The following is a 14,387-nucleotide window of genomic DNA, read 5'->3' on the forward strand; positions in this document are numbered from 1 at the left end:
TGCCAAAACGGAGAAGGGTTGTGACTTTAATGATGGACCTTTGCTTTCTCTTAGCAATGGCGGAACAGGCGTCCAGCTGAGGTAGTTGAGTGGAGCGCTCGAGCTGGGGTGCACATACATACAACATACATGCAACATAGTAAACGGTGAGCCCCAGTACTGCGCATGGGCCTCAGCCCTCTCATCAGGGACACTAGAGGGACACTAGATGTGTCAACGCTCTTCCTCCGCAACCTGCTCACTGGAATCAAAAGAAAAAAATAACCATAGTGTTCCCCTAGGAGTCACTTACCTCTTGTGTCACTCAGCCTCAGCTTTTATCGTTATTCAGACCTTCTGCGAAGGAAATGGGTAAAACTTTGCAATAAGGGGAAATGAATGAACAATGAAGTAATGTTAGTTAATAAGCATTAACTAACAACTAACTAATGGTCTAGTAATCATTTCCTAATGGTGCTCATGTTTACTACTATTGTTCATTTTTTCTAATGTAATGGTGTTCATGTTACCCAAGGTAATGGCGTTCATGTTAACTAACTTAGTTAAAATGAACACCATTACCGTAGTTAACATGAACAACATTAATGGTGTTCATGTTAACTACGTCAATGGTGTTCATGTTAACTAAGGTAATGCATTATACTAAGGCATTCATTTATCCATTGTTTATTATGGTATGGGTTAACCCCAACCCTAACCCTAACCCACTAAGGACTGGTTGGCCAGTCCAACCAGAGTGAAACCCCTAACCCTTATATCTGCCAATGCTATTTAAGAACGCTCATCACTGCATTAAATAATGTTGATCCATGTTTTAGAAATGTACTTCTATTTTAGGTGTCCTCAGAAAATGTTATCACCAATGTTTCAAGATATGCTCTGAAGCTGCCCTGCCTTTATTTTCCTCAGATTCTTGTGATTCCACCCTACTACAAGTGCTAGATGTGATCTGAGAGGCATTTTGTCCATCTTGTGTGTCTGTCTGTGAGTGTGTTCTTGCCAAGTAACTGTTAATACAACTAAATAATACAGATTTTAGTGATTTTAGTTAATAAAAAAAGTTGATGATCTCAGGTGCTTAATTTTTGCTTCCGCAATCCGAGTGATGTTATTTATTTAAATGAACGAGACATTTACTAAATAACGATTTGTCTGATTCAACCAGTGGTAAAGCTTGTGCTTGCAAAAGAATGTCGAAGAAAAATGCACAAAACAATTTTCCTTTATCCATGCTACATTTCTTAAATAGTATAGTTATTTATGATTACAACCATGATTATAACCATGATTATTATATCATGAATAAAAACCATAACATAACTGTGATATGTACTATGACTCGTGATTTAATTTTAAAAAAATATATAGAATTGGAGAATCATGCTCCCAGCCCAACGCGCTTTGATTGGCTGGCCGCCCCCCCCCCCCCCCCCCCCCCCAGCTCGCGCGGCACCCTGCAGCGCTGCACAAAACACAAACAGCAGCGCGCGATGTTGACGGTCACACGTGACGACCACCAGAGCGACGTCCTCTCCATCCTTCAGCAGCACGCGCGCGTCCCCGCCACGGAAGACGACCCTTCGGATCACGTGGATGACGTTCACGCGCTAGAGTCGTCGACGCGTTGTTTGGCTCCGGAGGAGAGCCCATCTGACGGCAGACACACAGCAGGGGTCACGTCGAGCAGACAGGGCAGTGTTGCGTTCAACCCTTATGGAGATATGTTTTTTTTGTAGTTGTTGTCAGCGTTTTGAAGACAGAAGGGCGCGTGCATTCAGGTTTGCCCGTTTGATATATTGATAGCGCGCTTGCTTGCAAGAATTCGAGTTTGCATTTCTAGAAAATTAAAATGGGTTCTAGACTGAGCAGACAGAGTAGTCTGGACAACGATCACTTCACCAAGAAGCGTCGCCAGCATCTAGACAGCACCGGACACGGCAACCGGGGGAACCGCGGCGGCGGAGACTTTTTGTTTGCGTTGATGCTGAAATCGGACAAGCTGCCCGGGATGCTGCGGAGAGCCAACCACAGCCCGTACACCCGGCGGGTGGCGTGGATCAAGGAGATCCAGAAGCTGCTTCGTGATCGCAGAATAGAGCAAGCCACCGACGTGCTCAAACTCTTAAGGAAGGTGAGAACAAAGTGCATCTTTGGGATTCGATCAAGGGTCAAATTGAACTAGGTCAGCGAGGGGTTATAGGTCAACACTGTTTACCAATTAGTGAACAACAGATGAAGAAAACCGGCATAATAGGATTTGCCTTAGCATCAGCCTCTGGTAATCCATGGCATCAAGTTACGTTACGACCTTTGGCCGCCAAATCAGATGTGGAGACGGTTCAGTTGTATTCGATTGTGATTATTTAATTAATTTGTCTCACACTTGGATTCGGTTGTGCCATCCACAGGTGCTCTGCTGCAGTGTAGCCTGTGTCGCCAAGAGGACGCTGGTGGTGTCGCCGGTTTAATGTCACCACGTCTCTCTCTATGTCGTTTCCATTTTATTTTTCGATTGGTTTTGAATGTTCTTTTCTACCTCACTGCACGTTGAGGTATATCAGTGAATATATTCATAGTGCGATGTGCTGTGTAAGGAGACAGGAAGATAGTACCTTCTTCATTCTCACGTTCTGCTTATGAACCTCCATCTACAGAAAAACGTTGCAGAACTTGATAGCTGGTCAGGGCTATGTAAAACATATCTAGAAACAACTGGAAACTTTAGCACTTTTTCTCCTCCCTGTCTTCAAATCCACTCCTCCTCATCCTACATGGTGGTCTGACCCACCGCCCCTCCCCCTCCCAGTAATGGACCAGTCCACCTGCGATATTACTACCGAGTCGTTAATTACGGCCTTGTTGCCCTTGTAGTAGAACGGTGACAGAGGATTGAGTGACCTATATCTTGGGTTGTTTGGTGGCCCAGCATAGCAACACGTTGGCAATCAGGTGTAAACTATAGGAGACAGGATCCTAAGGTCATCATGCCATATTGAGTGATTGTAGACCCACTTGATGGATGGTTCCTGTGTTCAACCAGCTGATGATGATGATGATGATGCTTGTGTGTGTGTGTGTGTGTGTGTGTGTGTGTGTGTGTGTGTGTGTGTGTGTGTGTGTGTGTGTGTGTGTGTGTGTGTGTGTGTGTGTGTGTGTGTGTGTGTGTGTGTGTGTGTGTGTGTGTGCGGGGGGGTTCTGGTGTGATCAGTCTTTTAATTTAACAAGTAGAAGAATAAAGCTTAGAAACATTAGCTTGGCTAGTTTCTGTTCTCTCTCTCTCTCTCTCTCTCTCTCTCTCTCTCTCTCTCTCTCTCTCTCTCTCTCTCTCTCTCTCTCTCTCTCTCTCTCTCTCTCTCTCTCTCTCAGCCCAATCAGATGTTAATTAGCCCTAGGCCTGGGGAGGGAGGTGAGAGTGGGGCTGTATCTGGGAGCTCTTTAATCAAGCCAACCAGATAAATCGGCATGGCGACGGAAAAGACATCGGGGGGCCTGAGCTCTTTCCCCTTTTTCAAATGAACCCGGCTCTGTTCAATTTGACAAAGAGCCTTGTTTCCCCTCGCTGCTCCGAGTAAACACGTCAGAGGATTCTACTCTGGTATCCATCTCAATTTAAAAAACAAAAGTAGGGCTCCAAATAGCAAATCACCTTTTAATTGGCTTGTTAAAGCTAGCTGCTGCCATGGATGGAAGGGGGCTAGCCCTTTAATTCCATCGAAATGAAGCAGGGGAGCTGAGGACTGAGGCGTTGGTGGGATCCGTGCATTGATCCCGTCTACACTGCAGGTTATTTTTACACCCTTGGCTCTGCAGCGTCTCACTTTTCATCGCTGTTCACTGGGGCCCTTGTTAACAGGCTGGCCGCTGATGAGGAAACGCCTGCCTCCCACTCCTACTGTTCAACACAATCAACACCACTGGGCTTTGATTATCTGTGTGTGTGTGTGTGTGTGTGTGTGTGTGTGTGTGTGTGTGTGTGTGTGTGTGTGTGTGTGTGTGTGTGTGTGTGTGTGTGTGTGTGTGTGTGTGTGTGTGTGTGTGTGTGTGTGTGTGTGTGTGTTTGCGTGTGCCTGTGTGTGAGTTTGCGTGTGTGTGTGTTTGACGTATTGTTTCATTACAGTGCGCTGGTCAGTATAGGATGGCCGACGCTTCCATTACATGGTTTACCTTATTAGGTAGCCAGACAGACCGCGTGGAATCAGATTCTGAAAGTCAGCCAGCCGAAAGGATTCAATTTAATTCACACAGCTCACCAGATATCCATCCCAGAGAGAGGGCTCTCTGTCTCTAGCTCTCACTCACTCTCTCGTTTTCTTCCTGTACCTAACATTATTATATATTTATTTCTTGCTGATTTGATTTATGTGTTGTCCTGACCCCAATCTGTCATTTTCCCTCTATCTCCTTAGAAAAACATTGTTATTGCTGCTAATGGTTATTGTTAGAATAAGTGATCCTTCTGTGTGTGGTGGGGTCCCACGCACAAACTGAAATCCCGAGCTTAAAATAGTTTTGAACCCCCCCAGACGGTAGAGGATGTTGATGTTGATGTTATCTGTTCTCTGATCGCTCAGGATCTGGGCCTGGAAGGCTCCTCGCTGAACGACATCCTGTACAAGAACGCGGCCTTCCTCAACCTGGTGGACCCCATCTCCCACGACCTGCTGCTCAGCCTGGCCCGGGAGATGCAGTGCCCCAAGAAGGTGAGCTTCCAGAGAGTGGCTCCACTGGCCTCCTCCTCCTCCTCTATGTAACACATGAGAGTATAATGTATGGGTTCCTCCTCAGTCTCCTGACCTACAGCTCATTTGACATTCAACACATTGACATTTGTGCACTGTGTTGATTCTGCCCTCCATATATATTCATGATTTGATTATGGATCCATCCTCCTATGGAGCGGTCGTATTTTACGTATTATATATACAGCATGGATGGATAACAGACCAGGTTGGGGAAAACGGTCATGAGTTTTGCCGTGTGGCTCCCTGGGGTGTTTGGTATGTTGTATTGAAACAATGGCACTTTAATTCGGCAAAGGCACTTCAATTGAAGAAAGTTAGATTGGCATTGTCATTTGCCAAATCAACAACCAAACAAGAACCAACACAACGGCTTGTGCATCTTCAGTGTGACCTGGTGAATGCTAAAAGCCGCGGGTACGTCAGACGCCCGGGGCTGTGTCCCCGGCGGAGGAGTGAAAGCTCGCAGTGAATCGACAACACATTGTTCGTCATCCTCGCACTCTTCCCTCTCCCCTGTTGCTCCCACAGGACGCGGACACCATCAAGTCCTCAGACAAGATCTGCAGGCAGCTCATCTACCACCTCACCCCTCACTCCAAGTGGCTGAGGCAGAGCATGTCCAGACGCAAGTCCCAGGCCTGGTGAGTTGGAGCTTAACCGTCGGGACTAGTGATGAATTTCCTTATTATTTTCCTTGATTCCATTTGCATCGGTCTGTTCGCCAAGAAGCATCGTTCAGAATCGTTTGTTAGACTCAGCTCCTCCCTCGTTCTCATTCTCAAACGATCGTGCAAGTCAGTCATCAATCAACACAACATTACAACTTTAACCAAACGTAGCGGGATGGGGGGGTGTAGTTGATTATTGGATGTCTAACATATCAGCAAGATAATAGACTTGATTTATCAATGATGGACTTTAAAAGTTTGATGAGACATTCAAATATTGTATTAATCTGGCATGACACAGAAAATACAAAGACAGCATGCATTTACCATTTCACTGATATTTAATCGTGTTAACGTACGCTCGCTCACTAAAGCCCATTTGTATTTTTTCCAAAAAAACGGTTGATAAACGAGAGCGTCCTAGACTCTGTCCTAGAACAGCATACGATTGGCTGGCTCTCGTGAGTCGAGGCATCTCTCAGTCGGTCCTTCTTCACCACTTAAGAGTACGTGAATGAACAGCGACTCAGTGGCTAGTGGGTCTGTGAGGAGTCGAGTCTGAGAACGAATGAGACGAAGGAGAGAGAAGAATCAGGTCTGTTCGTTCTTGATAAAGATTTGTTCATTCGAACTGATTTGGTCGCAAACAACCCATCACTCGTCGGTTCCCTTGCTTTGGGCATCGAGATGATGGAAGCTCAGAAGACCGTGATGGCGTTTTTTATACTTGTATGTTGTACGTCTTTGCACTTAAAAATAGTACTTAGCATTGTGTAGTTTCTTATCCTAGCTATCTTTGTTGTTTATGGGGGAATGGGTTAACCTAACAATTGTAAGTGCTCTGCGCTTATTTCTATGAACATCCTTACTATACTGACGGCGATATATTGTTTGTTTCTCTTTCTTCTGACAAATGTACTTATTTTGAGTCACTACAGCTGAGTCACTTCCATCTTTGGAGCTGACGTTAGGGCCCGGGAGGAGGGCGGGCAGGTGTGGCCCGATGAGGGATGCCATGGTGACCTGTCAGTCCTCTTTCAGTGAGCGGCTGTGGTAATGTCTCTGGACAGAGCGGGACAGCCGGCAGACTGTCCCGCTGGCAGACTGTCCCCGATCATGGTTATGGGTCTGGTTTTGGACCACGACAGCGACATGTAGGGAGGCGATGCTCGGAGGATGAAGCGCATCCCGTGAGCGGATCGCTTTTGATGCGCAAAGCGGTGAGTGTAAGTCAACCTTTAGGAGGGGGGGACGTTGCGTCAAATCAACACTGACAGTCAGTGTGCCCGCATCGCTCTTCATATTATAAGAGTCCTGTGCTGCCATCGTCATGAGACGCTGCGGGGAGCCGGAGCCTGGAGTCTGCCACCAGCTGAGACAGCAGGGGCTGCATGCATCATTAATGATAACGGGAGAGAGAGAGGCTCCGACGTAACACAGGACTATCAGTGGTCCCGATCTGGGACACGTCCTCTCAGTCGTGTTGCCAACCGACAAATAGATCTATCTCCACCAGATGGAAGTGCTTAATAACGCCGATACTAACACCGATGATCATAATGATTATTAAATAATATAATTATAAACCAGTTATTATTATAAAATACTAACTGCTGTATGTGGTCACACACACACACACACACATAAACACACACACACTCACACTCACACTCACATTCACACACCCTTTCCCACTTGTATCTGTCCAGAAGTTAACTCTGAAATACTTTTTGAGTAAGTTAACATAGCGGGAATGTTTTGGAATGTATTTCAAATTGTAACAAGCGTTCGCTGTCAGGCTGAAGGCAATTCGTTCATCCATATATACTGTATACTGCATGTGTATATATAGGGAGATAAAGATCTCTGAAACAATATTGTTCTGCCCTTCATTATCTAGCATCAGCATTAGCATTGCTGCTGAGGATACTGACCAAGTGGCAGTCTTAAATAGAGAGGATTTTAAGGTAGAATAAGATATTCAAGCTTAGAATAGCCTGCCACACGTTATATATGTTGTTTAATATTTCATGCCTCTGATTCATTGTGTGCTTTATATTCTCTACCAAGCAGGTTAGGTTTTCTGTCGTTCTGCCTTTCTGTCTGTCTGTGTGAACAAAACACATTAGAGACATGCTTGGCTTTCATTAAATATAGCAGACGCCGGCTATAATGAAGTAAAGATTGCACCTTGCTGGTATATATGTTGGTGTAGAATCACATGGCTCCTATTGTATGATATGAGTAGTTGAACAATATATAGGCTCAAACAGAGTAGACTGTGTATATCTCCTTAATACCACTTAATGAATGGAATCTTTGCTAAATATTGCTCAGTTAGATGAAACAAGCCATTTCAAGTTGTCTAATTACTGCTGATTGAAGCAACCCTTTGACTGGATAGCAGTGTTTAGGTTTATATAGCATCTGCCATAGCATATTGCATACTTCTTTCTTTATTACATATTTCATGTAGACTATTATCCCAACAATCTTACTTCCATAATAGCAGGCCTGTCGTACCAGTTACTGAAGTTACTCATGTGCGCATGTGCCAAGCAGCCAGCAGCTCACTCACACACAGCATGCGCAAAGGCATCCATACAACGCAAGCACGCACATACACACCGCATACACACACTGCACACGCGCACGAACATACATGGAAACACACACACCGCACATCAAGACAAAGGCAGCGACAAATACACGGAAGCACAAAGACACGCACGCACACACACCCGCACGCGCACTCAACGTACGTCAAGACAAAGGAAGCGACACACTCGCCGAGCTAAGGTAAGACGTTATGTTTTTAAACATAACGGCTCGACAATCGACACAATGCAGCGACACACGCCCAGGTAAGACGTTATGTTTTTAAACATAACGGCTCTTGGCCAGGACACTGGAAGAGATGTTTAATCTCACTGATGATTATTATTTTCAACTAATAGTAGTTGCCTTGCATTTTAAAATGTCAATGCACTTTTCAGCCCTGAATAACAGAAAAAGCTATTTACTAAATGATTTGCATGCATAGTACACTACACTTTCCATTAAACAATTACCCCTGTTACCATAAATTGACTAATTAGGGGTCCAAGCCAACAGGTTGGATCCCTATTGTTTTTGTAGCGATTTTTATTATTCCCCCCGTGAAAGTGAGACCACAGCCCAAACCGTAAATGGTGCACACACGCCAATTGCATGACTAGTTTTATAATGTAATCAAATGCTCACACACTAGCTGCTTTCAGACACACGTGTAAGTCCTGATATTCTCCTGATGGGCTGTATGTGTGAACAACATATCCTGACATTTGTACACTGAAAATCTCCTGAATAATACTACCCCTGAGGTAGTATTTTCTCTGCAGGAAATGTAAATTACCTTATATGTGAATGAGGAGTAGAAAGTCGGTATTTCTCACACCACTTCAGTGGGCGTGTTGATGACGCTTCTGCATGTCGAGTGGCCTTCTAAATGATAATCAGCCTGTTGCCTTTTATTCGCTGAATTGAAAATATTTAAATGTTGGCACTGCTTTTAAGTCATTTGTGGTGAACGAATGATATATGTTGTAAAATGATAGGCAAAAGGTTATTATATTATGCTCTCAGAAATTTGTTAGATTATCGACTGGGGTTTCCACATTATTACTATGGGTTTCATTACAACTAGAGGTTGAGCGAAAACTCTAGTTTCTTTAAAAGTAGAGATAAACAATCTGATACACACAGGTGTTTTGCGTGCGTGCGTCCGTGTTTGTGAGTGAGTGCGAGTCAGAGTGTGAGTGTGTGTGTGTCCGGGTGCATGTGCGTTTGTTATGCAGTGTCTCCTCTCATTAATGTTTGCTGGATAGTGTAGGCGGCGCACCCGCGCGTCGGTCCTGTCTGATAGGAAATGGCAGGTAATGCAGGCCGTGCCACCTTAGCTTTTGTCACACATCACCCTTTCTGCTCCAAGCTCTCTGCTTCCAGTGTTTTCAACAGCCAAACCTAGCATTCAGAACCAAAGCAAGGCTAAAGAGTTGATCGACCACATTGGACTTAAACTTGATTCAATTTTGACTAGATTAGGTTTAAACTAGATGCGATAAGTATTTGGAGGTTTATTTGTTTGTTATTTCACAGGTGATTTTCTTCTATTTTTTGCCATGTCTTGAGACAAGGCGTCGTGTAATATTTAGTTGCACTTATTCAGTGACTTCATTTATTTTTGTAATTTAGACTCTTGAATAGTGGGTTTGCAGGTATATATTGCTGCACTCTGTTCAATGCAACACAAATGGAGATTGATCATCCACAGCCTGAAGGTCCCTTAAGAGATATAATACAAGCTGTGCTCTCTACTATCTGGAGGGAATATCTAGTAGCTTCATTAGTGCGCTTGTATCATGCTCTGTGGACAACAGTAGGACAAAAATAGCGATTTAAAGGGGAAGAGGTTCATCATTGTTTTAAAAGGCTGACATGTATGCTGACATATACAGTACTGTGATTATAATATAAGATAATAGATAATAGTTAATGTAATTATAATTCATGACGTTGAACTTGAGCAAACATGGAGCATGTTTGAATGGCTACATCCAATGTGCTTTAGCTCATTTCCTTCACCCTTTCTTTTTAGTTCCATGTGCCCATAAAAGAATAGGCAGTGAACCCATCAGAACCCATTCACCCTTGCAGGAGAGTCCAGGTGGGGAGAGACCATTCGGCCCTTTGTGCTTCTGGTTGCAGATGCTTTATTCCTTTGGTCTGATGAAGGACAGAGGGGCGGGAGTGGGACAATAGAGCTGAAGGAGGGGCGTTCGTCATTAGACCTGTTCACCTTTCTAACACAGCAGCGGCCATGTTGACCGGATCTGTAGATTCGGCGCCCACAACCCCCCCCCCCCCCCCGTACCCAATGCATTCTCCCCTATTGTTAACATTCCCCGTGACGTGCTCAGGTGTGTTCATATACTACTGTACTAGAAGGGGGTCGCAAGTTCAAATTGTGATATCTAACCCAACTCTACTCTCCTTACGCTGCTGATTCACTGTGCCTCATTGGCTGTATCCTAAGCCAATCAGAGTGCTTCATTTACTTGGCCATTTTTATCTCTAAACACAAGATGAAGATTAAAATATGACTTAAGGCAATTATGCTATGAGGCTAGCAATATCCAGTTATGTACTACAGGTTTCACAAATGGGAGGGTTTTCAGGAATGTATTCATAGTTGCCATGAGCCTTTATCGACAATCTTAGCAAAACCTCCCCACCGCAGACGGGAGGTTCAGTGGCAACACCAGTGACGGGTGCCGTAATGGATGTCACACTAAGTCACTCAACACGCGAGGAGGCTATGATTCACAGAGACTACATCAGCAGGTCACAGCCCATACTCGCCACACGGCCGAGAGAACACACATCCCGCTAAATCCCTTGTGAATTACATTTTAAGAGTGCACAGGTTTGAGTGAATAGCGAACCAGTACCAATCATTGAGAGTCAAGGCATAGCTGATGGCAATATACAACAAATCCTGTTTTTGCTATTTCCATGGCCCATTTTACTGAGGATACACCTTAACAGACATCTTTATCTCTTGAAAACAATTCCTACAGCAATAGATAAAGATTATGTTTGGTTTTTCCTTTGAATGAACATAATGGTTATAATGAAAAAATATCTGTTATATAACCTGGTAATTTGTACACGATTATTTTTGATAAACTAATTTAGTTTCACACAACAGAGCTCGCACTCCCGTTCTCTGAAGGCAGAAGCTTGAGCAGTCTGCAGTTCACTTACCGGTCAAAGAGGCCAGTATTGAGTGGGAACATCCTTACACATAGTACTGTCAAATCCCAAAATATGAACATCGTTGCTACATTGACATCCATGTGTTATTTTGCATGCACTGACTCTCAGAATGGTAACATTATGTGACATGAGGGGGAGATCTCTGACTTGAACCCAGCATGTCAGGGCTCCATGGTGCGTGGTGTGATAGGGCTCCGGCTGCTGGCCCAGGGGGATGTTATGGCTCTCCTGTTAACGAATACCTACGCCCGCGTCTCTGCGTCAGCGTTTCGCAGCTTGCCTGTCCTCACTCCTTTTTTTCTGCTCCTTTTATACGAGAAACACCACATGGTGTCGCATTTCTCAGATAGAGAAAAAATTGGGGACGTCAAACGCCAATGTACATACACATTGGCGTTTAGATTTTTTTTTTATGGGAATATAAAAAATCGGAAAAGTGACACTATTTATGCATTTTAAGGAGATTTGTTTCCCTTTTAATACGCCTCATTGGAAGAATGAACCATGCTCTCTCCCTCTCAATCAGCCTGAAGACCACCCTGCAGAAGAAGCTGTCCAGCGACGGGGTGGACCTGTCTGGCATCCCCTTGTCCAGCCGGGACGTGCGGCAGGTGGCCTTCTACCTGCAAAACAACGGCGACTCCATCGTCTCCGTGGACATCAGCTTCACGGAGCTCACCGACGACAACCTGCGGCTGCTGCTGCCCCTGCTGGGCCTCATGCCCAAGCTGGGCACGCTGGCCCTCAACGGCAACCGCCTCACGCTTGCCATCGTCAAGGACCTGACGGAGATGCTCAAGGAGCCCAAGCAGTTCTCCAGCCTTGCATGGATCGACCTGGGCAACAACGTGGACATCTTCACCATGCCCCAGCCGCTGCTGGTGGCCCTGCGGCGGCGCTGCAGCCTCCGGAGCAGCCTGCCCACCATCTACGAGTACACGGAGGGGCAGCCCTACTGCTACCACCTGGAGACCTCCATCGAGGACCCCAGCCTCTACGAGGAGGAGGAGGAGGAGGAGGAGGAGGTCGGGGAGGTGGAGGGGGCAGACGAGGAGCTGGAGGAGGACGACGACGTGGGGGGCAAAGCAGGTCTGGAGCCGTGGGGCCTAGGGGGCAAGCGGCTATCCAAAGACTTCACCCTCCACTTCTGCCAGAGTTGATGGGGGCACGGGCCCGCGCTCTGTGCTCGCCACTGCGGTCGAACAGGTCTTCCCGCAGCACCCTGTTAGTTCCTTTGCCCTCCCGCCCACACACCATGAGCCCCGTCACCCTTTGAGGGGCCAGTTCAGTTCAGCGCCCCCACCACCACCACCCGGCCTCGACTTCTCACACCAGACCTCCACCACTGTACTCCAAAGTCCTTTTCCCGGCACTGAGCGGCCCGCGACGACACGCAAACATCATCCCTGAGTAAACCCAGACAAGCACACGCGACGGCGGCGACGGAGGACTTACTGTGTTGGCGGAGGGTGCTCTTGGGATTCAGGCGTGGTTTCATTGGAGGGGGGGCTGGACGAATTCCTGAACAGGTGGGTCCTCTCTGTCACCTCTCTCTTTGTGCGTGCGTCTCTCCCGCTGGCTCGGCGGCGACGGCGGCTCTGGGAGCTGATCCTGAGGGGTTTAGATCAGTGGGTTGGGCCGAGGAGCGGCATGACGGCGACAGACGAGGGTTGAACCTGCGGTAGGCTTCAGACGGTAAAATAAAAAGGCCCAGCGGATCTCTGTGTGTTCTCCAGCGGGAGACCGGGGGCCGAGTCGCTCTCTGACAGACGCTGCCCAGCGCCGCATTGTGTGCATGTCTGTTAATCTCCCAACAAAAGCTCGGACACAAGTTCAACCGACTACACAGCCGATGGGCCGTCACGTGATGCCAGCGAAACTGCTGGGTCAAGACTTTTATTGCACCCCTCCTCCCACACACACACACACACACACAGGACACACACATACACCGTACACACACACACACACACACACCGTACACACACACACACACACATATACACACACACACACACACCGTACACACACACAAATACACACACCAGACACACACACACTCAACCCCCACCTTTGCGTCCACCTTGTGAATACGTGTGCGTCACTCGTGTGTCGACCCCAACGGTAGACACAAAACACGGCTCTGTTCGGTACTTCCACTCTGTGTGTGTGCCTTTGTGCGCCCAAAGCAATCCGAGGAGAAGAGGCAGGTACTTGACGACCGGTAGCCGACTCCTCTGACTTTGTCCTTTTGGTTTTTGTACACGCCCACACCGATACGAACTGGAAGGTTATGTGTTACTTTACGTCGCGTTCTACATCCATAAAGTGTTGGCCCTCAGCCGTGACGCTGACCGACCACACATTGAGGACACCCAGACACGCACAGCCGGAGGCTCGCTGTGCAGCCAGACAACAGACGGGCCCCTCCAGCGTAGCCCCTTCATGTGTTAGGTGTACTTCAGCGTGTACGTGTTCTTCTTCTTCGTTGTCCTGTGTTTCGTGTGAGGCTCAGCCATGTTGTTGTCCAGAGCTGGAAGCCACCAGACTATTTAATATTTGAGTGTCATGTTATTGACCGTAGCGCAAAAATATTTGCATTATACTATTTATATTTGACTTTTGCTGTATTTTTTTAAACGTGACAGGTTATTTTTATATTATTTAGGGGGATTTACAGTGATAGAACACCCAAGGAATCCATCTGTACCATTGAATATGTTCCCGTTTTTAGGTGAAATGAACCACGATTGTTGGCAATGATCACAGAATAATGATCATCCGCATTGTTGATGTACTATATGTGTCTAATTGTGTATCGTTGTGTGTGTCTTTGTCAGATTATAGGTATGATTATTTGTATGGTTGTTTTTAGTAGCTGGTCCTTTGTCTTGCAAGTTAATGACAGGGATAACTCTGCAGAGTCCACAAAGAAGCACAGAACGCTGCAGTAATGATAACCAAAAGCAAAGAGGGAAACGTTGTGTCGTTGTGATTGAAACACAACAAACTGTTCCAGGAACACGCTGATACGATGACACGCAGAGGTGGGCCGTCTGGGCTCTGAACCGCTCAGAGCTGCGAAGGAATACTACACCAATTAATGTTCTGTGGGTCAATGTCAAGCGCTCTGTCGTATCGCGTTTATCTGTGTCACATC

General features: G+C 46.3%; 1 protein-coding gene across 1 annotated transcript; it reads left to right on the forward strand.

Moving 5' to 3' along the window:
- Nucleotides 1–1,512: 1,512 nt before the first annotated feature.
- On the forward strand, nucleotides 1,513–13,570 carry lrrc75ba (leucine rich repeat containing 75Ba). Its single transcript, XM_060055060.1, has 4 exons — nucleotides 1,513–2,131; nucleotides 4,572–4,700; nucleotides 5,271–5,383; nucleotides 11,754–13,570. Exons 1-4 carry the CDS (start codon nucleotides 1,850–1,852, stop codon nucleotides 12,385–12,387), a joined length of 1,158 nt encoding a protein of 385 aa, XP_059911043.1. The 5' UTR covers nucleotides 1,513–1,849; the 3' UTR covers nucleotides 12,388–13,570.
- The last annotated feature ends 817 nt before the right edge of the window (nucleotides 13,571–14,387 follow it).

This window comes from Gadus macrocephalus, chromosome 6, assembly GCF_031168955.1.
Source record: "Gadus macrocephalus chromosome 6, ASM3116895v1".
Taxonomy (NCBI): Eukaryota; Metazoa; Chordata; class Actinopteri; order Gadiformes; family Gadidae; genus Gadus; species Gadus macrocephalus.

What these genes read in the sequence shown, in the direction of transcription:
- lrrc75ba (XM_060055060.1), top strand. Translation starts at nt 1,850, where the DNA reads ATGGGTTCTAGACTGAGCAGACAGAGTAGTCTGGACAACGATCACTTC. An exon ending in TGCTCAAACTCTTAAGGAAG is followed by an intron (nt 2,132 to 4,571) that starts GTGAGAACAAAG and finishes CTGATCGCTCAG; the next exon opens with GATCTGGGCCTGGAAGGCTC. An exon ending in AGATGCAGTGCCCCAAGAAG is followed by an intron (nt 4,701 to 5,270) that starts GTGAGCTTCCAG and finishes TTGCTCCCACAG; the next exon opens with GACGCGGACACCATCAAGTC.